Genomic DNA, 24347 nt, shown 5'->3' with positions numbered 1-24347 from the left:
TTGAGAAATGAAATCATTCAAGCCGATTTGTAATGTCTAGGGGTCTGGTAGCACTAGAGGTAAACAATCCACCTGCCAATGCAGGAGACGCAAGAGCCACGGGTTCAACCACTGGATCAGGAAGATCCCCTGGAGAAGGAATGGCAACACTCTGGTCTTCTTGCCTGGGACATACCATGGACAGAGGAGCCTGGTGGGGCTCCAGTCCATGGGGCCCAAAAAAGTAGGATACGACTGAGCATGCACACACACAAGAGTTTAAAATTTAAATCTCTTTATTACATATATTAAATTCATTTCATATTAGTACTTAATTTTATTTTTTCCTTACTAGTAAATCGTTGAAGATGTATAGTCTTATCAGATAATTCAATTAAAATCCAGGGAAACATCCCTTGTAAGCTGACCCAGAATTTACTGAGCAAGAGTTACTGATAATATAAATCACTTGACAAGTGTCTCCAAGTAGAATAAAATTTCTAGTAGAAGATATAGTAATAAATTCAAACCAATGAATTCTTAACATAGTGAGAAGGGGAAAGACATGAAGAGATAAATTGGTAATTGCGAACATTAGTTTTAAGGGTATGTAAATATTCTGCTATTCTGAAAAGTTATGAAGCTAAATCCTATCTTTATCATTTATTTATCACCACAGTTAAAATCCTCAGCCCTTGGGGTAAGGTAATCACTGTAACAACAAAACTAAACTATAATGCTTGAGCTGTGGAAGCAGATAGAGTCAGTGAGCCCTGGGTTCAAGTCCTTCTAGTTATTTGGGTTAAATGTGAACAAGTAACTTTATCCTGTCTGGGTCTCAATTATTCAGCCTTCTACTGACTCATTGGAAAAGACCCTGATGCTGGGAAAGACTGAAGGCAGGAGCAGAAGGGGACAACACAAGATGAGATGGTTGGATGGCATCACCAACTCAATGGACCTGAGTTTGAGCAAGCTCCAGGAGTTGGTGATGGACAGGGAAGCCTGGTGTGCTGTAGTTCATGGGGTTGCAACGAGTCGGACATGACTAAGCAACTGAACTGACAATAGGAACACCAACAGTACCTATTATTATGAGAATTAAATGAGACAATTATTTATCATGCCTAGACACAGTCTGATCAAAACAAATGCTCCTTGATTATTATTCACTCTCTCCATTAATTCTGACAACTTCAAACCCACGTTCACTTACTTATCTTTCTAAACGACTGTTTACAACCAACTACTCTACTCAAATTCTCTCAGTAGCACATTACCTACCACAGAAATTTCAAATTCACTGAAGTCTGGCCTCAGAGTTCTTGTCCAACCTTATCATCTCATTTCCTACAACCACTCATTTCACCAGATTTAGAATACATTTTTTTTTTTTTTTTTTAATATTATTTTATTAGTTGGAGGCCAATCACTTTACAACATTTCAGTGGGTTTTGTCATACATTGACATGAATCAGCCATATAGTTACATGTTAGAATACATTTTTGTATTAAAGTATAGTTGATTTACAATGCTGTGTTAGCTTATGGTGTATAGCAAAGCAACTCAGTTATATATTTTTTTCATATTCTTTTACATTATGGTTTATTACAAGATATTGAATATAGTTCCTGGTGCTGGACAGTAGGACAGACTACATTCTTTTTTTTTTTTGGTAGTAGCTAATTGTCAGCTTTTTTTTTTATAAATTTATTTTTAATTGGAGGACAATTGCTTTACAATATTGTGTTCATTTCTGCCATACATCAACATGAGTCAGTCATAGGTATACATATGTCCCCTCCCCCTTGAACTTCCCTCCCATTTCCCACTGTATCCCACCCTTCTAAGTTGTCACAGAGCACTAGGTTTGAGCTCCCTGCACCATACAGCAAATTCCCACTGACTGTTCTACATATGGCAGTGTATATGTTTCAATGCCACTCTCCCAATTTGTCCCACCCTCTCCTTCCCCAATGATACAGCAGGATGGACTACATTCTTAATTACTTAAATCTTACTTTTCAATTCATTCTGCTGCCCTACTTAGAATGAGTTTCTCTGATTTTTGCCCAGTAGAAACACAGCCTGTTTCCATAGCTCAGGCCCAATAACCTTTCTTCCTTATATTACAGCCCTGCTGACAATGCATTCAATATAAATGCCTATGTTTTGATAACCTGTTAGTCATTCTTTTGAACTGTCGGTGTTAACAATAGTTTATGTCTTAACTTACTTAATTGTAATCTCCTTGAGGGCAGTGATCATGCTTTATATATTGATAATTTTCCATCACACTCAACATCAGTAAAGATTGTGCAATTGACTTTGATCAGTTATTTGTTGAAATACTGACTAGGTTAGATTTTCCATTAGTGTAACTGATGGAGAGGAAGTGATACTCATTCCCAAAATGCAGCCTCTCTTAAATATTTGTGTTAGTTATCACAATGTTACCAAAGATGATTTCATGAGAAATTCTCCACCAACCCTTGTCCTCCCAGGGGGAGCACAAATGCTAGCGTCGCAGTGTTAGCACAGGGGTAAGCTCTCTGTAAATTATGTACCCTGACTTTTTGAGAACTGAGAAGAGCAACAATGCGCTTTTCACCAGAAGGGAGAGTTCCATGTTCTTGGACGAGTTGTTTACAAGGAATTAATCCACAGTGGAATGGACCACTTTCTGTTTCCATTCTGTTTCCTTTTCAGATGAACGAACGTACATTGAGCCCTGAGTAAGTGCTTGCCTCTGTGATAAGTGCTTTGCATGGGTTACAACACTTCATTGCATAACAACTCCAGGTCGTAGATGCTATTATTGGTATTCCCATTTTAAATGAGGAAACAGGCATACAAAGGTCATAGAACTTGCTCAAGATCACAGAGCCAATCCATGTTGGAACTAGGATTTGAACCCAGGTCCAGGAAACACCAAACCCAGGTTTTCATTCACTGTACATTGCACCTGCAAACTACACAGCCTCCCAGAGCCAAAGGAGAGATGTCTGAGAGAATCCTTCTCTGATAAATCAAGGCTCTGAAGACTTCCGAAGTCCCATGTCAAGTTATCTGTATCAATCACAAGACATGATAATTTATTTAAATGGCTAATTGTTGAGCAGAGCCAGCTAGAAACAAGAAATGTGTTCTGCTAAGATAAAGGCCGCAGAGAAACTTAAGAGCATCATGAATCTGGGTGGTGGCGGAGAGACACTAGCCTCATCCTCATATGCAAGACACAAATCAATAAGAACAGCCCCAAACATAGGAGCCGTATAAAACAAGCCTCAACTCTTCAGTCCAAACAGGTCAGTTTTGCTGGAACAAATGCTTTAGGAAGCCTTCACAGGCTTGGTTTATTCTCCATCAAACATGCGCCTTCCTCTTAATTCATAAAGGTGCCCCTCAAATGCCACTGTACTCAAGACATTCAGCCTTTCCAGGTAAAAACTACACATAGAGAGTATTCAACAAAAAGATTTTCACAGTGGTCTAAGCTTAGTAATTGACCTTCTTCTTGGAATCTAACATCATTAGTACACTCAAACACTAAAAACAAAACAAACACAAACCTGGTATCAAAACTATGGGACAATCCCCCAACATCTTAAAGGGATATGTTGATAAAGTGTGCCTGCCTGCTTTCACCTTTCTTTCCCAAGGCTATGCAGGCCAGGCTATGCTGGGCAAGGTCCCAGGAAAGCACTGGGCACATCCTTCCTTCATCAGATAATCTGGGCATGTGACATCAGGTTCCTTCAGGCCTCTGGGACTCAGGCAGTCTGCTGGGACTATGGTTAAGATCTTTTAGGCCTCCAGCTCGACAGCCACTCCAGGCTATCCTGCCTAAGAGGACCGTCCCCACTGCGCATTAGCCTTGGCAGGGAGCCCAATTTATACTGGAGATTCTTAACATGGAAAGCATATGATCTATGACACATTGACTTGTCAAAGTCCCCAAGTCTGTCACACAGTATCTTTCACTTCAGAAGGTTTTATTCTGCTCATGGCAAAGGGAAGTTATTCTTTAAGAGTGAATTAGCTGAGTGAAAAACACAACATAAAATTCTTGACATCTCAGAAAGGCAGAAAAATAAGAGAAAGTGGCATTTAAAATGATCCTAATTAATGATATGGATTCCCTCACAGCACATCAAATATATAAAAAGAAAATATAAAATAAATTTAAGAATTAGCATACCTTGTCTATTTGGAAAACAACTAAAAACAAAACAAGACCACAATGTGGCACATTATTTTCATATCCTGGAGGTTGATATAAATTATTATTCAAGGAAGAGAAGCAAGTGTGGTGATGTTTTGTGTCTAGCTGAGGACTAAAGAGTTGGGGCTTGCTTTGTACGGCTCTTGTGTTTGGGCCCGTATTCAAGCCCAGAGATCCCTAACAGGTGCCCTGACATCACTTAGCCATGCCAGAACTGAGGATGACAACGTCTGTTTGAACTGACTTCACACTGATTTTTTTTTCTTGATAATATTGCTGAATAGCAGGAGCTGGTATATTATTCCCATTTGATAGATGAAGAAACTGAGGCACTGACAGATTAAATAAAAGTATCCGTGGTCATCAGGTCACGACAAAGTTGTCCTAGAACCCAGCTTCCTGCCTTCCAGTTCCCCAAGCTTGCCCTATAGCCCAGGTTTTTCTTTTCACTGGAAACATCTCTATTCTACTTAAAGACTCATGGTGGTCCTTTGCTCTCAAGATTCATTTTCGCTGTAAAGTTTAACAGCTGCACGTAATTTGTGTGTCTGGTTGTTTTACCCATTATATAGACTGCTTCTATTGAAGAAGCAGTGCGATCTATATTATGGGTTATTTCTTTAAAAACCAATTATCTGAAAAAACCTCAAATCACATGCAATCAACTACCAAAGAATTAACCTTTTCTCCTTAAAAACTCCCTTCCCTGAGCACTCACACAAGCACAGTCAGTTCATCAATCTCTTTATGTAAATAGCAGTCATGCAACAAGGGAGGCGGTCTGTTTATTATTTTTGATCCTGTTTTTGCTTCTGGCAAAATTTCACAAACAGCAGAAGTTGGCAGAACATTGATATTTTCTTCTGACTGGCTACTGTTCTCCAGCTTCAAGTGCAGAGCACAACTGCAACTATTCTGGTCTGCAGGCCTCAGCCATGACTGAGGTCAAATTGCAAAATCTGGAGGGAAAAAAAAAATCTCCATCCAGGGCTTCTGTTTGGAAATGGAGACCCTGATTTAACATAGACTTTACTTCCAGTAAAGAACTGGTGAGTTAGAGGTCTAGAGTCCGGAGAAAACCACAGGTCTGACCTAATTCCCACCTAGATTCCCACCTGAAAAGGCCCACGGTGAAGATCACATGAGCCACTGAGCTCCGGGGCCCTAAGAGCCCTGGGAAACCTGCCGGCCTACGATATCCACCCTTAGCACTTTCTAGGAAGAAGGGCGGCATTTTGCAGGATCGGAAGTAGGGAAAGGAGGTTGGGGGTGGAGGAATCTGTTCTTTCCCTCTGTTATGCTTGCTCCTACCTAATCTTGCTAGATTCCTTGCCAAAGGCCAAATGCTGCTGCCGCAACGTTTACTTTGGACAAAGCGTCCATGATGAAGAGCAGCCAGCCGGCAGGAGGGCAGTTAGTATGAAGGATGATCACGAGAAAATGCTGTTGGTTTTGGAGGTAAAGTCCTCCAACAACTTGAGGGACTGGCTGAGGCCGGGGCTGGGTGTGGGGGTGGAGTGGGGGGCGTGCAGGGAACAGATGAGGTCCAAAGTGATGAAAAAAACAAAACACCCTGCTTGGATCCAGGCAGACTCGCTTACATAATTATAAGGGTGCTGGGGTTTTCAGTAGTGAATGACGTGGACTTCAGAATCACAGAGACTTGAGTTAAAGGCCCAGCTCTGCCACCTACTTGCTGGGAAACTCTGGGAAAGTTACCTAACTCTCTTTGTTTATTCATCTGAAAAATGAAGGCCTGTAAGTGTAAGGTCTTGAGTGTTAGGCCATTCTAGGTTTATTTTCTAGATGAGTAAATTTAACACTCGTGTCTTCATGAAAATTAAATAAAATAGTAATATATGTGCTAAAAACAGTCCTGGGTACATAATAGGGAACCCTCAATAAAAGTAGGTATAAGTATACGGTTAGTGTTATAAAATTTTTGTAAACATTTCAAGAGCTAAAATTTGAGGCATAAAATTTATAAAAAGTCAAACCATCAATCCCAGACCTGAATATTTGATCTAAATGCATAGAAACATTAATAAACTATGTTGCCTCTCCATGACAAACCCCGACTTACACTTTTCTTTTCACTTGGGTGACCCAGTGGAAAAGTTCTGCTCAGCCCGGGAGGCATGGCTCGCCTGTACCTCTGGACACAGCTGTGTAGACTCCAACAGCCAGGAGGCAGCGTGACTGACAGTTAATGAGCTGAAAAGAACCTGTCTCCATTCCACGTCATTCCTGCCTTATGGAACAAAACAGGATAGAAGCTGCAGTGTCCACAGCCAGTTCCACTCAAGTAACCACACAGAGACAAGAGAGAGAGGAGAAACCTCATGTGAAACGGAAACAGAATGGCTCCACAAGAAACAGAATTAACTGTAGGCTGGAGGTGAGGAAGTAATTTTACTCTACGTGGAAGGGGGAAAGGAAAAAGTTGGACTCTGAAACCATCTCTACCCTACTAGTTAGTTAATGTTTTACAACCATATTGCTCACTGCCAAGTTTCCTCATTAGATCAAGTGAGTCTATATTTATTGATAGAGTCCACTCAGGGAAATGTGCTTTGCTGTACCGCAACACCAAGTGAAAATTAATCTGCTTCCAAAGGAACCTTGGGAAAAGGAGACTGGAAACATCTCAAAGTAGGCAAGTTGTATATGCATTTGTCAGGTGTCTGAAAGATTCTAGGGAACACGGCTTCCTAATTTGAGATTATTAGGACTATCTTACACACATATTCAAAAATACAATGCACATGGGACTGCTCCACAAACTGTCATGCATTCTACCAGTGAACACATTACAACTATAATAGCTTTGCAGGGTTTCCAGGATACCATATGCAGACATCAAATATTTAATCTTAGAAAACAAAGCTTCTACAAAGTTCAAGATTAACATTTTTGTTATGATGTGAAAAGACTGGACTAACTAATATTTCTGTTAGTTTGGGGTTACCAAAATGGAGGAGGACCTAAGACTACATATAATCCATAAACAAATGAAGCTAAAGAATCCATGTTGACTTAGTCCATTCAACTCTTAAGGACAAATTTCAACAAATGTTAATGATCACATTCATATGTAGTCTTTCATCATGGAGGAATTTAACAATTATGAAGAACAGCTCTCAATGAAAAGGAATGAAAGACTTAGATGAAATGGGCAATGAACGCCTCTTAAATAACTTGTTTGAATGAGTTTGGGAAACAGCATAATTTTCAAATTGCCAACTGGTCATTAGAAAGTTTATTTACATTTTACAGCATTTCTTTTCTATGAACTCCTCTGTGCAAAGACCACTGTAATACTGAAAAGTTTCTACAAAATTAAGAAAAATCTCAGTTAACTCGCAAGTGGTAAAGAACCAACCTGCCAATGCAGGAGACATAAGAGACGCAGGTTCAGTCCCTTGGTCAGGAAGATCCCCTGGCAGAAGGGCATGGCAATCTACTCCAGTATTCTTGCCTGGAGAACCCCATGGACAGAGGAGCCTGGCAGGTTACAGTCCATAGGGTCGCAAAGAGTCAGACATGACTGAAGCAACTTAGCAAGCACAGAGTTAACAGTTTAGAAAAACCACAACATGATGACAGGGGAACTCAGATATACAGTTAAAACCATCAGATATGTAGATATAACCATCTATAGACTGGCCATTGAGACTTGTCTAGAACCTTGCTCCCACCGCTCCCCACTCCCACCCTGATAACCTCCCTGGCCTTCACTCCAGTCTAGAAAAAGCACAGCCCCCTTCCCCCAACACTGCTGCCCTCTCTCTTCACAGTTTACCACCAAGTCGGTCCCAGAGCCAGGAACATTTCCTGCCTCTTTTATTGGCGGAAGGTGGGGATCAACAGACTTTGCTATTTATCTTTATGAGTTGAAACTCGGCCTAAACCCACCACTTCAGGTCAGTTCAGGGCAACTGAGAGAGTAACTGCTGTGCCCAGGAAACCACAGCTGGGAATGACAATGTTTCTCATTATGGCTTAAGATAAAAAACAAAATAATAACAACAACCCCTCTGCCCCCATCAACACATACACCTTTTGTTTCAGATTTTGTGGTGGACACTTTCTGAGGAAACAAAAAATGGGGCAGTAGGTATGCCTGCCTTAGCAAACTCAGTATACAGGACATCATTTATTCTTCATTTGCTCATACAGTACCTTGAAGGGCCAAATGTACATGGATGTTTGCTTGCTATATTTTCTTACATTGAGCCCTAGTCTTTAGGTAAGGATGGTTGGAATGTGATTGTCACTGGAATTGTGAATCTTTCTTATTTCTTATAGTGATTTTAAATATTATAGATAATTTGGGGGTAGTAAAACTTTCAGAGGAAAATGATTTTATGACTACTGTATTTTTTTTTCCAGTGTGCCCTCTGGTGAATACAAATGTGTATGGGATGCCACTGTTCACTTATAGCGATGGAATACTAATCTTGGCATCCATATGCATGATTTTCAAAATTACCAGGAAGAGGAGAGTAGGAATGCAGGGAGAGTAGGAATGCAGGGAGAGTAGGAATGCAGGGAGAGAATGCCTTCTTCAGCTCATACACTGACATGTAAATTAGTTATTTGGTGACTGTCAGTTCCCTTACAACCTCCACTCTCTCCTCTACACTGTTTTAGCATAGTGTTTTATCAGAATGGTAGAGACGTGGCAATGCAAAATACTGGTACTTAGTCAGCTCTGCCTCTGTCAGACCTCTACAATTGTTAGGATTCCTATGGTTTGTGAGGGAAGTCATTTGAGAGCCTAGCCAGACAGTTTGGATGTATTTCTATTGATTTCTTTTTTCTAACAACATTAGCGTGTTCTCTAAGTCATTTTCCAACCATTCCATTTAAATTCCTTTTGACCCTAAGCTTCTCCAAAAAAAGAGAATTCATGTCTTTTCAAACAATAGAGTATACATTTTCACAGTAATCTGTGTCTACCCTGCCCTACGCGGCACCCTTCTATGGTGATTGCCATGACCCTGTATGACTTAATGGCATAGGGATTTGGGCGACACGATATGGACTAATTATTCATGCCTTCTGTTGCAGCCTCTTGATATTCTGTGGATTTCTCTCAAAAGGCATCAGTCATAATGCAGATGTTAATTCGTTATCTCTTTGCCAGCAGGAGGAAAAAAGAAAACCTTAAGAATATCTGTAGTCTTCACGGAAAACTTGGTAAGTTGCTTATATAACTGGACCAAACAGATTTTACTATTAAGAATGACCTATTATCTATCAGGTCACTTTATTCTGTCGTTCTGAGAGGGACATTATGTAACCAAGGATACAACTGGACCCTGAGTCAGAAATTGACTCTGAGCCACCAGGGAGAATTTGTGACCCCTAAAGAGTTTCCTGTTTCTTTCCTGTGGGGCAGTGACTCCACTTCCCAGCAGTAATGGAATATTCTGAATTAGCTGCTATAATGTCGGATCCTTTTGGGATTCAACTAGGACTTCGGCTTTATGGTAGGTTAGACAGATCCAGAGCTAAAAAGCAATAATTTCTTTCTTCTGGCCCAATAGAACGTATTTTGTAGAGTTACTTGAAGATTATTTGTACTATTATTACAATGATTAACTCTGTCCATATACCTACCCCTTCAGTTTTCTGCTGGGCAAATGTGCAGAGGCCACCTAATTAGGTTAGGATCTTCCTTTTTATTTTCATGAAAGATATCATCCTGAGTTTACCCAGCTGATTTTTAAAGCATATGGAGTTGGTCTTATTTGAAAACAGAATACTTGCAATGTTACTTTGTAAGATATAATCTCAAATTATTAATTCAGGCAATAAATATGTTCAAAGAAAATGATCTGAATGAACCACACAGCCCTGCACTTTCCTAAACCAGACTTTCTAAAATGTGTTCCTTGGGGAACATGGGTTTCACATGTGTCACTTCCTGGTATCCAGTAAAAAATGGTTTAATGATGAAATATGTGCGTTTAAACAAGGTTAAATTACTTTCTGCAGGGTTTCTCTGAGCCTTTCATAAATATGAATTTCCAAGAAAGGAAAGGGGATGTAGTTTTTCTCAAAAGTACTTAACCACAAAAACTTCTTCCTCCTGACTATCCATCTGTCTAAGTATCCATCCATCCGTCCATGTAACTAGAGTTCTCAGACACAGTGAAATTGTCTCCAGTTTCCATGCTATTTCTAGGTCAAGCTAGGGAATCAGAGGATTACATACTGAACCTCCTTGCTGTGATCTGCCCACTCCATCCTCAAATAGTTTTACTGAATTAAAATTTATTGTTATGCCCCTACTTTCACTATAGGATGCTGTAAGGGGTTTGCTATTGAATCCACTGTAAAAATGTTAAAAAGCACCATGGGATTTTTTTATGAGAAACTGCTCCTGTGTATCAAGTCCCAGGGAAAACTGTACTGCTATGATTTTACCTTACGGACATGGCAAAACTTCCCTGATCATGTTTTCCTCTTTTCTTAGATTAGGAATGCTCAAGCTAAACCTGCAGCATGCTTTTAATAATTATTCAGGGCCTTACATTATAAATTTTTATATAATATCTCTATATATCTCTTTTTATCTTGTTAATTGATCTACTTAAAACTCAACATTCAAAAAACGAAAATCATGGCATCTGGTCCCATCACTTCATGGCAAATAGATGGGGAAACAATGAAAACAGTGACAGACTTAATTTTCTTGGGCTCCAAAATCACTGCAGATGGTGACTGCAGCCATGAAATTAATAGAAGCTTACTCCTTGGAAGAAAAGCTATGACTAACCTAGATAACATATTAAAAAGCAGAGACATTATTTTACCAACAAAGGTCTACCTAGTCTAAGTTATGGTTTTTTCAGTAGTCATGTATGAATGTGAGAGTTGGACCATAAAGAAAGCTGAGTGCTGAGGAATCGATGCTTTTGAACTGTGATGTTGGAGAAGACTCTTGAGAGTCCCTTGGACAGCAAGGAGATCCAAACAGTCAATCCTAAAGGAAATCAGTCCTGACTATTCATTGGAAGGACTGATGCTGAAGCTGAAACCCCAATACTTTGGCCACATGATGTGAAGAACTGACTCGCTGGAAAAGATCCTGATGCTGGGAAGATTTGAAGGCAGAAGGAGAAGAGTATGACAGAGGATGAGATGGTTGGATGGCATCACCGACTCGATGGACATGAGCTTGAGCAAGCTCCCAGAGTTAATGATGGACAGGGAAGGCTGCCTTGCTACAGTCCATGGAGTTGCAAAGAGTAGGATGCGACTGAGCAACTGAACTGAACTGAACTGAATCGACCTACATTTTTCTTTTCCACCAGATTTATCTTTTTTAAAACTGACTTGCATCTTCTCTGAACTACCCCAAATCCTTTAAGAAAATGAGGTAGAATGTAAATTAAGACATAATGTCTTTACCCACACCAAAATCATATTCAGATTGCCCCTGAGGAGACAGAAGATGATTTTCACATGATCCTCATTTCATTCAAAGATCTGGTGTGCAATGCATGATCATCTTCTTGTGTGTTCTTCCCTAGTCTCAGCACCTCATTCTCACAGCTAATGAGATGCAGGGACAGAGCACATGATCATCTGTTCCACTAAATTTCCACCAATGTATTTTCCCTTATATGGGCTCAGTGGTAAAGAATCCTGCCTGCCAGTGGTTCAGTCCCTGAGTTGGGAAGATTTCCTGGAGGAAGAAATGGCAACCCATTCCAGTATTCTTGCCTGGAGAATCCAATGGACTTAGAAGCCTGGTTGGCTACAGTCCATGGGGTCGCAGAGAGTCAGACACAACTGAGCAAGCATGCATTTTCTTTTATATAGGAAGTTTACTAAAACCCACTTGTTTTCTAGCTAAGTAAGTCTGGGCCATCAATTGCTCAGACCACTACTGGTGATTTTCTTTCTTCCCCCCCCCAACTTGTGCTTCTAATTGGCCACGATTAGCTTGCTAGGGAAATAGGGAACCTTGTTTTAAAAGAGTTGACCAGTGTCCTAAATTTACTAGGAATTAAAGCACTGATTATGGGATGGGGCGAGAGGAGAAAAGAGGAAAAAATGAATCAATGAATTTCTGTTCACTTAAACTAATGTCACAAAATCTGCAACTGGGAAGGGTGTTTATTAGTTCAGAACTAATAAGCTCAGTGGAGTGCAGCTATGAAAGTCACAATTTGGTTAAAGTTAAACTCTCAAGTTTTATATGTGTACAAGCATATTGCTCTTTGATAATTTCCTTCTAGTACTTATTTCTTGACTGCTCACATTTTTACTATGTGATGATTTTTAAAATGTTATTCAAAGTTAGTTGACTTAATTCACTTAACAGATTTTCCTGTAACTTCTAGTTGAATAGTGTTCTTTCTGTACAGGCCCTCCAGTCCACCAGCACAGAATAGAAAGAGGCTCTGATTTCATGAAATGTGAATTTCTGACAATATTTTTTTTTTAAGAACTTTTGACCAGCACTCTCACATGACTGACACATTCTCACCCTGTTTTCTGTGTTCCATCTGTCTTTCTGCAGGTGTATTCATCCTCTATTTTTGAAAGTAGTTGACTAAGAGAATGCTAGGCATAGAGAAAGGGCAATCTGTCCCCCCCCCCCCAAGACAAAACCCCAGAGAATTATTTAATTTTGGCTGATGCTACTCAATTGGTGGAGGTTTCTTACACCAGGGATGAGCAATGCCACCACTTAGGTTGGGCAAATCCCCAAGATATCATTTGATGGGCAGATCCCCAAGATATCATTTGACTTGATAGAGGCATGAGAGTGAATACATCACTTATGCCCAGTTCCATTCTCTGTGAACATAAAAATGGAAGTTTATTCCACTCTAGTTGAGTTCAGGAGCTATCTCTAAAAATAGTCTCAGATAAAAAGTCAATGAAAGTGCAGGTCCAATTTTCACTAATTCTCCTATTAGTGAAATTTCTACACTCTACATTTTCTATCAAGAAAAGATGGGTTTTTTTTTGTGAGCATGGGGGTATACCTACATTAACTCTCTGGTCCCTACAATCCTTGTAAGGGGCCAGGCATTACAATAACTCTATGGTACAGTCCAGGACTCCTGAGAAAGAAAGGTTTTACAAGTTCCTTTATAGTTATAACTAACCTTTACAGTTACAGCTTATACTGACATTTAAATAGTCCACAAGACTGGACATCCTCATGTTCCTAGTAAATTGATAATGAGAGCATTAAACAGGTAACAAAGAAGCATGTCCGGGTAGATGTTGAATGACATAATAAGGAAAATGTAAATAAGCATCATCTTTCTCTTAAAGTAATAACCTGTGATCACAGAATCCTAGAATTTTAGAGATGATGGGAACTTCATGCTTACTTAATTCAAACTCTTTCATTTTATGCAAGAAGAAAAGAATGGCCCAGAGAAGTTGTTACTTTCCCCAGATCACACAATTAATTAGCATCAGAAGTAGAATTAAAATCTGATTTCCATTTCACCATTTCCTTGACAAGATGTAGAAAAATTAGAAGTCATTGATCTGTTCCACATTAGATTGCTGCTCTGTTTCCCTTTTGGCTTTGTCACTCTGGATTTAAATTTCCCTGCTTTACGCACTCTAGTTCAAGAAGTTACTGCCTCAACCACAGAAATATCCTGAGAACCAGAATCACAGTCTGACCATCTCATTTCCTCGTCAAGAAATGAAGGCCCAGTGAAAGTCTGAAACTTGCCACAGTAAAAGAATGAGACAGTGTCTAAGGAGAGCCTGCATCCCTGTCTCCTTTTTTCTTTAGAGTTCAGTGGACTTTATTGCAATCAGGTCCATTTCATGCTATTTAAAGCATTAACATATTTTTTACATTTAATAGCATGATGAATTATTTCACAAAGCAAGTAATCACATTTATATATCTGCCTCAATTTGAATTTTCCTAGTAAGGTGTGTGTGTATAGACTTAAGCATGGTACACATGTAGCCAATAAATTGTAGCCATCTAATGACATAAAGGACAAGGAAATGGCAACCCACTCCAGTGTTCTTGCCTGGAGAATCCCAGGGACAGGGGAGCCTGGTGGGCTGCTGTCTATGGGATCACACAGAGTCAGACACGACTGAAGTGACTTAGCAGCAGCAGCAATGACATAAAATCCCCATTCTCCCCTTCTATGGACTAATACACTCTTCCTCCACCTCCTTAGCATCCTCCCTCTTGTCCATCCCAAGTGCCTGCCTGTGAGGGAAATAAGGACCATTATTATTTCCATCCTGTCTCCCTATAACAATTTCCCCATTGATTCAGCAAGATTGTGTGGTAAGGACTATGAGCAGTATGACTTATGTGATAAGTTTTTACTCTATAAAACAACACTCTATTTTAAACATTGCTTCTCTTTTTAACTGGACTTAAGACTCCAGAACTAAAGAGACAGCTAGAGAAATGGTGCATGTATAGTTTGGAGCATACCCTAAGATGAGCAAGTTTAGATTCATCCTGGGTTTTAGCAACTCATTCTGATCCTATGCATCATCAAAGATTCCTTTATTTCCCTTCCTTGTTTTCCCCTCCCATGAGTGGATCTACTGTTGAATCATGTCCATGCCATTCAATGATTATCTCATTGTAATGAGGTCAGAGAGGAGCAACTTACTCCTGTTTGCACTGTTCCCAACAGCCATGAAAGACTATGTCTTCATGCCCCCAAACTGTATTAATACAATGCCCAATCTTTCTTGAAATATCTATAAGCAGAGTAATGAAAACCATTTTAGTGAAGTGGCTGTCATTTCAAGATACCAATAAGTGAGCTACAAAAAACAATGATGCTATTAATTTAATATGCACTTGATAAGCTTTAACTGAATGATTGTAGGCCATTAGTAAAATAACCAGACGTCATGTACTATTGGGTACTAACTGCTCGAGGAAGGTAAAACACATAGCACTTTGTTCCACCAGAGAAATAAGACCTGACTGGAAATCTCATGATGATTCTATAATATGGTTCAGTGCTATATCCTGAGTAGAAAAGATTGAAATATACAATTCAGAAATCAACCACAGGTTTGGTAGTTTAACCCTCACTATAAAAACTAAAAAATGGTTTAGAGTATGATTGAGCATGGTCTCTACAGATACATTCAAATACCAGTTCTTACTATGTAACTTTGGAGAAATTATTTAAACTCTATGTACTTCTGTTTTCTCACCTTTAAAATGGGTATAAAAATAGTACTCACCTACAAGGATGTACTTTTTGAGGATAAAATGAATTGAAATACATAATATAAAACCCTCAGAGCAGAACACGATATATTATAAATGTTCAGTCAATATTCTCTACTCTTACAGGAAACTAATGTATTCACACAGTAAACCCAGTAAAATCGTTTTGCTTCTGCTTTCTCAAAGTCTTATGATACAATTGCACATTGTATTATTAACTCACCATCTAACTCATTATTAACAAATAACAAGCTCCTAATCATTGGACTGTTGGAATTCTTGCATGCTTTACCTATGATCCTAACTGTCACTTAATTTTTAGGCATTCATTAGCTTCAAATATTCCATTGCCCAATATTAAAAAAAAGGTAAGAATGCTCAAATTTTCTAATTAGACAAAATGAAACACTGACACAGAATACACTTTCAACGATCATACATGTGTTCATAACATCTCAAGTCCTTATTGGAAAAATAATCTTCATTCCAGAAAGAACATGAATAATTTTTTATGAAATAAATCACTATAACTTCATTTAAGGAGATTGACAAAGATATTTCAAACTATTTGTATGCAATGTTTCTAACATAACACACTTTACGAGCATGCTGAGGAACATTTACAGAGCACAGACTATATAAGCCATCAAACTGTCACCAAACATTTACTGAGCCCCTATGTCCACAATGATGATGATGTCTGGTAAGGCACTATTGTTAGAAATCTCTAAAACTAAAATGGAGCTGGCTTTTATTCTAAGCCTAGTGTATTTTTAAATCAAGCCACAGGGAAATGATTACTTTTGTTTCTATTCAACCAAGACCTGCACACAGAGTTTATGGAATGACATAATATCCTTCCTGAAATCAGACCGGTATGTAGGACCAGTATCCTTCACACATAACCAGTTCCTGAACCTTTAAAAACAAATCCTAATTTCCAAGGAAACAATCTCATCAAATGCTGCTCACTAGAATACATATTGTTCCTTTTGGAAACATTACAATAAGATTTTCATGATTACGAACCCCAGCTTCCCCTCTAAAATTCAATATAATCTTAAACTCATTTAAGTGGAAGTTGTATTTTTGTAATGGCTCTAGAAACTCCTGGTCAATTTATGTATCACCAATATAATAATTTAGCTATTTAGTTAGTCTGCGAGGGCTGGTTATAAACTTCATAAACATATTGTACATGTGTAGGTATGTGTGTATGTCTTTTAAATGGGCAACTGAAGTTTCTTAGGAATGCTCATCTTTCTACTCTACACAAACCTATCCTAAGATAAACAGCACCTTTTAAACTATTTCTGGAGCATAAAGAGTTTTAGTGATTTCCCCCCAGCCGCCTTGAGAATAAAAAGGGACCCCTAGCAGCTTGTAATCAGTATCCTCTCCTGTCTGCCTCACAAAGCTGGTGCTTCTGTCACAAGATTTGTTTTGAGGTTAGCAGACACTTTTATCTTTTACTAGAAGAACAATATCAACAAATCAGTGGCAACTGCTGACATAAACGTACAAACAGGCAGAGAATGTGACTTTGGTTGTCAGCCCAAAGGCCTTAAGAATAGAATTTTAACTTTCTCCTGTCACTAGCAGTGTTCTAAAGAATCTTGGCAGGGTGGAAGTTAGTTCTTCCCCCTCTCCCAATTAAATAAACAAGTGTCCAAGTTTTAAATGTGACAGAGTGTGAGGAACCTGCTGAAAAGCTCCTAAAATCCGTACTGAGGAAACCTGTCTCATTTATTCTGTAGACACACATTAAGTCTCGGAAACTGATGGTTCACTGTCCCATCCTGAAGTTTTCTGTGGACTTTACCGTTGAGTTATGTGGCAGCTAAGTGCTGTCGCTGTTTGCTTAAAACGGCAGCATTTCTGAAAGGTATGCGCGGCGTGGCATAGAAATCCATGTATTGTAAAGTGAAAACAGTCATTTTTTAAAACGGGGTTAGCATGAAAGAAAGCCCACAGAAATCAGAATTAGCAACAGCCTTCCACTACCAGCGACTCACCTTGTTGAATTTTAGTCACTAGCTGATGGCGTGCTAGAATCCGGCTCATCCTGTAAGGAGAGCGTCTCGTAGTCTGATCAAATCGCAAATACATCTCCTGGCCCTCAGGTGTCATGGCATTTAGATAGTAGCAACCTGAAGCTGGGGTCCGGGGTCCCTGACTCAACATCCCGGCAGACTTTCTTCTGCCCCCTCAGTCTGCCCTTGTGGCGGTTTCCGTCTGCCTCCAGCCTCAGCCACTGAGAGAGGCAACCCAGCCCGGCAGAGCTCAACAGACCCAGCGATTTTTTTAAAAAAAGAAAAAAAGGAGTGCCAGGAGCCACAACTCAGAATTCCAGCCCTCGGCTCCCACGTGACCTCGCAGACCCAATCGGAGGGAGGCAGGAGACGGGACGGGGCGCGCCCGGCCGCGAGCCCGGGAGAGGCAGGTCGCGCAGAGCCGAGAGCGGCGCGGTGGGGAAGCCCACGCGAGCACGGCCCTGCCCTGTGGCCTTGCCCTGCCTCCGCGCTGACGAAGCCCGGAGAAGCGGCCCTCACTGGGAGCTCAGAGGAAAAGAGACAGGGAGGAGAAAACGGCAGCAGAAGGAAAACAGTGCCTGGGCACGGGAAAAATCTTTCTGGTGGTAAAGGTTAGGGAAAGCACACTCGCCTTCCCTAGCGCAGCTGCCGCCCAGCCGGCTAGAAGATCTGGGTATGACAAACGACGTACGTGAAAAGCCGCTTCACATAAGCATAAAGCTCTGAGTATAAATTACCACCCTTCATTACAAAGAAATAAATAAAGTTTTTCCAGTGAAGAGTAAACTTGAAGTGCTTTAACGCCCTGAGTAAACACACTCCAGGCCCCTGACCCTCGGCATGGGAGGTTGAGAGCTCTTTCGGAGGAGACTGGCAGAGGTCAGCGTCTTTGTTGAATATCTACCCCTTTAAATTTTCCACTTCCCCAATTTTTAACCACCCAGAGGCAAAATATTGATAATTTGAAAGTACCTCTCACATTTAAGACACTGCCAGGAATCATTGTAGAAATGCAGATTCATGCAAAGCTGCTGTCACCAAGCTGCTTGGGACCCAACAGAGAAGTTATGCAGATGGGCTAATACAGGCCACAAGAGCAATATTAGAGGAAGCAATATTATTTTTGACTGAGGTGATGAGAGTTGGCCACACAGAGAAAGAGACCTTTGGGTGGGATTTGAAAAAAAAAAAAAAAAAATGGGTGGGATTCTCACAGGCAGAGGCTTGAGGAGGGTCTGTGCCCACATGTGTAGAGATCTGGAACCAGAGTGTGTGTTTTAGGAAACTGCCAGTAATTGCACTTGGCCGTATCAGAGTATACATATGGGAATAATTAGCGTTTTTCCTTCTATTTTTTCTGTTTAATATTGTTTGATGTGAAGAGGAAAAAAAAAAAATCCATAGAAAACATGTTATCAAATTCTGAGCCTGGGGCCGAAGGAATAACGTTCTTTGAAAAAGAGGCATATGGCCGAGTTGTTCTTATAGTTGGCTGACTTAAACTTAAATATAGCCTGACCTGGGATTTCGAATCCTAATAATGAAAAACTCTCAATTGAACGTTCAACGGGGCTTAAATTAGGGCCTCGATTCTTGCTGTGTGTGTCAGACCTAACATCTTTCCCTGTGGAACCTTCTGCAATTCTGGGAAGCAGCTCATTTCACATAAATATCTTCCTAGGTAAAAGTGAAAGTCACTCAGTTGTGTCTGACTCTTTGTCACCCCATGGACTGTAGCCTGCCAGGCTCCTCTGTCCGTGGAATTCTCCAGGCAAGAATACTGGAGTGGGTAGCCGTTCCCTGTTCCAGGGGATCTTCCCAACCTAGGGATCAGATTGAACTCAGGTCTCCCACATTGCAGGCGGATTCTTTACAGTCTGAGACACCAGGGAAGCCCTATTAGGTAAATGAACACCTTAATATAGATCCCTAGGACCTTCACTGAAATATATTCTCTCTAATGGCAATTGTGAACCTCTTCTGATAATCATGCAAAGAGGAGGTAAGGGTCAGGTTTTCAAGTCAGCATTGATACAGGAAAGAAAAGGAAGCTCTCATGGGTCACGGTGTTCTTTTTCCATTTTTATTTAGGATTTGATCAGAGTTTTTCTATTCCAGGGGAACTTTTGTGGACGGTGAAAGGGATCTAATATCTAGTGCCCCATATGCAGGAAGCCTGGGCATGCATGGCAGAAAGGCTTAGCACTCCACTGCAATATTAGATACTCCAGAGGTCCACTCTCCCAGCTCAGATCCAGCACTGGCTTCTGTCTGATGGAGATGAAGATATCAGCCACCTTATGTACACCTTTTGGTTTGATAGTCTAGTGCTGAGGACACCCCTACTGTAAATACCCTCCAGTTATTAATTTTTAATGGGAGAGTATAGAAGAGTAGAGAGAGCAAGAAGAAAGGGCCTTGCAAACCTTGGATATGTCTGGAAAACCAAGCAAAGGGAAGGAAGCACAGGAAATGATATACAGTTGCTTTTTAGCTGTGGATAACACTTAAAGAAAGACTGACCATTCCCAGTGCCAACCTTGTAGTTTAATACTGATGTGGCTGCATTTTAAAAATAAATAGGAATGATTCTTACTAAAGCACCTCAGTGTATCTTGGCCAGGTTACCATTTAAAAAAATCACAATGCTTCCTTTGTACAATAATGGACACATGAATACTCAAAGTCCTGAGGTGTTTTGTTCTGAAAACATCAAGATCATAAATATGTAGTCTTTGATATATGTAAACAGATACAAAATGTGAAACATAGTATTTCACAGGAGATGGCAATGAAGAACAGGAATTGAATGCAAATTAGAGGGAAAAAGGAACCTGAATTCCCTGATTAAAAGAAAGACAACTTAGAAGACAGCCTAATTTCTCTAAAAATCAGTCTGAGTTTTAATAAAGGGATCTATGAAGGATCATGTATAACATCTTTGTCTTCCTGTGTCACATCCAACGTATTTTTTATGGTTAAAGTGTGTGTATGCTCAGTCTCTCAGTCGTTTCTGACTCATTGTGACCATATGGACTGTGGCCCACCAGGCTCCTCTGTCCATGGGATTTTCCCGGTCAGAATACTGGAGTGGGTTGCCATTTCCTCCTCCAGGGGATCTTCCAAACCCAGAGATTGAATTTCTGTCTCCTGCATCTCTTGCATTGTCAGGCAGATTCTTTACTGCTGCTGAAGCCCATTGGTTAGAGTAGTATCTATAAATCTATACAACTGCTCACCATGGTTTTGTCATTTTGTGTGTTTCAGAATACCATATTTAAGGCAGGTAAGTAACATTATTTTCTCATTAGCATCATTAATGTCTTGTTTTATGCTAATATATTGCTATGAATCCTAAGCTCTTTCAATGAATTCTTTTATCATTTGGCCCCGGCGTTAGAAGAATCACCAGTGGGTGGGCAGTTCTGCTTGTTGTAAATGTAAAATCAAGAAACTGCTGATAATTTTCCCTGGGCTGAAATGTCCTCCGTGCATCTCATGGACAGAGGTCTTCCTCTTCACTGGTGAGTGAGTGGATGAGGACCAAAGGAATCAGAGAAGGAGAGAGTGCTGAAAACCCAGGATACTGAATTTCCTCCTTTCCAATTCCTTCAAAAGTGAGGAAAATGGATGGTACTAATTTTTAGTTTTCATCTACTTTTCCTCTTTCCTAATTTGGTCATTAAGAACAATCTTCACTCAGACTATTCAGGGATGGGATAAACAGATCAATATTGGAAACCAACAAGAACAGTGAATAGAGGAATGGAAAAGGGGGAGTGGCTAACAAAGCTAAGCACCTGCTGGGTGCTAAACCTTATGCCATTTACATGTCACATCTTTAATTATTCTCCATGGAAACTCTCGGTGCTATCCTATTGATATAATTTTGTGGAAAAGGAAATTAAGACTCAGAGGTGAACAAATGTCCCAGGTGATATAGCGACCAAGTGTAGAGCCTCTGTGTATCTCCAAGCTGATGATATTTTAACTCTTTCCACTATTACACATGAGGGATAGGAAAGGGAAAACTGTGGCATTAAAAGGGTGCTAGGGAAATTGGATAAGGGAGAAAATTTTAGGAAGAATATACTGAAAATCATCTTAATCCTATTTAATGGTATGTGATGGAAATATGGGTATAGGGTAGCTAAATTCTTGCGGTGGTTGAGATCAAGGTGTCATTAGAGTAATATACACAGCCCAGAGCCTTTAATTAAACCAGTGAGAACTACAGGCTGCCTCTGGAGTAACTTCACACTGAGAGCTGGAGACCCGCCCATTCCTTCCCCAATCCTACAGTAAAGAGGCAGCCTGATGGCCTCTCTGTTCAACAGCTCCTCTTCTGGAGGGTAGGCTGTTTGCCCTCTGCTTTCCACTCGTCCTCAAGGCTAACTCTGCATATTGGCTGGCCTCTTCGATGGCATTTCTTCCTAAGGCAAACACTCCAAACACAGCCAAAACTCTGAAATTTGACCTCTAAACAAATTTTTGGTATTTAAAAATTTTAAGTCTTTTGATAGATGATCCCAGATTAGCGCTCAACGGAATTTTGTGTACATGTGGCAGAAAGTGAGGAGCGCTTTTACAGAAGCCAGGAATGTCTCACTGTGCTTTCATCTGTCTGCTTCTCCTTCTGTTCCTTCACGCACATTCCAGCCTCCTCATCAGCCTGTTCAGAGGGCGCCAAGGCAGTTCTGCCAAGTAGGAAAATGTTTGAGATACAAGTGGTTGGTGGAAAGAAAGAAGAACCAATCTGGAGGGTTGCTTTTTAAACTATTTGAATCCAAAGGTTGTGGTTTCATGTCAAAGCTTCCTGTGGGCTCTCAGGCTCATTTCAAGAATTTCTACCAGTTGATTTGTGATGTATGTGCCCCATTCTTTGTCAATAAACCTTTCCGGTATGCATACACCACATGCCCGCTGACCAATGCAGGCAAGCCAGGGATATTAACACACAGCCATGACCAGAACCATGCACAAAACGTTTCATTCTCTCCTGATTCAGTTTTCCCACCTTAGGCCATGTCTCCCACATGGAGTCCAGATCTTACTACAAAAATTTCTCGGTGGTATTGGATTTCCTTTTTTTTTTTTTTGTCTCAGCCCTCGTTGCTCTCTTTAGTTAACTTCATCTCTGTAGGCCTTTCAGAGTGCATTCTCTGCCCTCATTTCATCCCCTGAGGATCCAGCCATCAGCTCTAGTTCATATGGCCAGCTATTTGGCCTGACTTGTCCTGGGCTCACTGCCTACACCCATCCATTCCAGCCAAACCAAAATTCTTTCACTTTTATAAGTTGTTTCAAAGATCTGGAACTGTGTGATTTCCTACTCTTTCACCCTGTCAAAACCTACTGCCTTCAGAAACAGTTTCATGACTAATGCAAAAACTTTAGTATTAACAGTCATGTTAATACCTGTAAATATTGGTTATATGACTAGATTAGATTAGATTGTTACATGCTAATATGGAGTCCATTTGTTCATTTCAACTATTATGCACATAACATATCTTGGATTTGGAAAAGATATTAAAAATCTTCCAATCCAACCACCCAATTACTATACAAGTCATGGTCAGATCAATGAATGAATGCTCTACCCAACAAATAAATGTGAAGTATATTACCTCACTGAGGACTACGAGCTGTTTAAGAAAGTTTTTGCTTATAATTTCAATCCATTGGTTCTAATTCTGTCATTTGGAATTAGGACAAATCTATTCCTTCTTCCATGTGCCTGTTCTTCAGATATTTTTAGAAAACCAACCTCTTATAAGATTCTCCTTTCATAGGTTAAACATTTTCCATCAAACCACACAACTTCTAACTATTTAGCAAGTTGATTGCTGTCTTTGGATCTGCTCCAGTCTGTCAGTATCTTTAAAAATACTGTTCTTACCCTAAACTTAAGCTTTAGACATGGCCAAGCAGAATAGTATATGGTACAGGGTGTGGGTACCTCCTGCTCTCAGGAGATTGCACTCTTGTTGATCCAGTCTGAGATAATGAGAGGTTTTATTTTTTTAATCTATATTTACTCAATCATTAATTCAGCATGGAATTAATGTGAATTAATTAATTAATGCCTGCACAGCACTGCAGTAAGTATGAAAGATACAATGGTGAATGCGATGTATTTCTCCTTGTCTCAAGGGACAGTCTGGCAGGGAAGACAGAAAAAAAATCTCACTATTACACAAATGTTAAGTGCTATGTGGGAGGCTGTCTCTATCAACTCAGACTACGTTAGAGTCAATATAAGTGATGTTTCTGTGTTTTCAGAAGATCTGTTGTTAAATGAGTGTTCTCTATCCTGTAATTAATAAATGACCTTTCAAACTTAAGAGCAGGTTTTTAGCTTATTAAAATTACTATTGTATTGTTGTTTAGTCAATAAGTCATATTCGACTCTGCAGCATCATGGACTGTAGATGGCCAGGCTCCTCTGTCTGTCGAATTTTCCCGGCAAGAATACTGGAGTGGGCTGCCATCTCCTCCTCCAGGGGAATCTTCCTGACCCCAGAATCAAACCCTCATCTCTTGCATTTCTGACATTGGCAGCTGGATTCTTTACCACCAGTGTCACCTGTGAAGCCCCAAGGAATTATTGAGATATTTTTAATTCCTGATTTTCTCTTCCAACAGTTTTCAGTTCAGTTCAGTTCAATCGCTCAGTCGTCTCCAACTCTTTGTGAGCCCATGGACTGCAGCACACCAGGCCTCCCTGTCACTCACCAACTCCTGGAGTTTACTCAAACTCATGTCCATCGAGTCAGTGATGCCATCCAGTCATCTCATCCTCTGTCATACTCTTCTCCTCCTCCCTTCAATCTTTCCCAGCATCAGGGTCTTTTCAAAGGAGTCAGTCCTTTGCATCAGGTGGCCAAAGTA

General features: G+C 40.2%; 1 protein-coding gene across 5 annotated transcripts in view; it reads right to left on the bottom strand.

Moving 5' to 3' along the window:
• Nucleotides 1-24347, bottom strand: part of STARD13 (StAR related lipid transfer domain containing 13) — a 221877-nt gene that overhangs the window by 145317 nt on the left and 52213 nt on the right. For 2 of the 5 annotated variants that reach the window (XM_065901727.1, XM_065901730.1), the window contains exon 1: nucleotides 17436-17707. The exons of 2 other annotated variants lie outside the window; for them this stretch is intronic. In XM_065901727.1, the coding sequence (XP_065757799.1) occupies nucleotides 17436-17604 (169 nt within the window). In that variant the 5' untranslated portion in view covers nucleotides 17605-17707. Of the gene's footprint in view, nucleotides 1-6288; nucleotides 6405-17435; nucleotides 17708-24347 lie in introns of those variants that run through there. One more of the 5 variants, XM_065901733.1, reaches the window with a different exon arrangement.

Source organism: Muntiacus reevesi, chromosome 11, assembly GCF_963930625.1.
Source record: "Muntiacus reevesi chromosome 11, mMunRee1.1, whole genome shotgun sequence".
Taxonomy (NCBI): Eukaryota; Metazoa; Chordata; class Mammalia; order Artiodactyla; family Cervidae; genus Muntiacus; species Muntiacus reevesi.
This window is presented reverse-complemented; position numbering and strand designations above follow the sequence as displayed.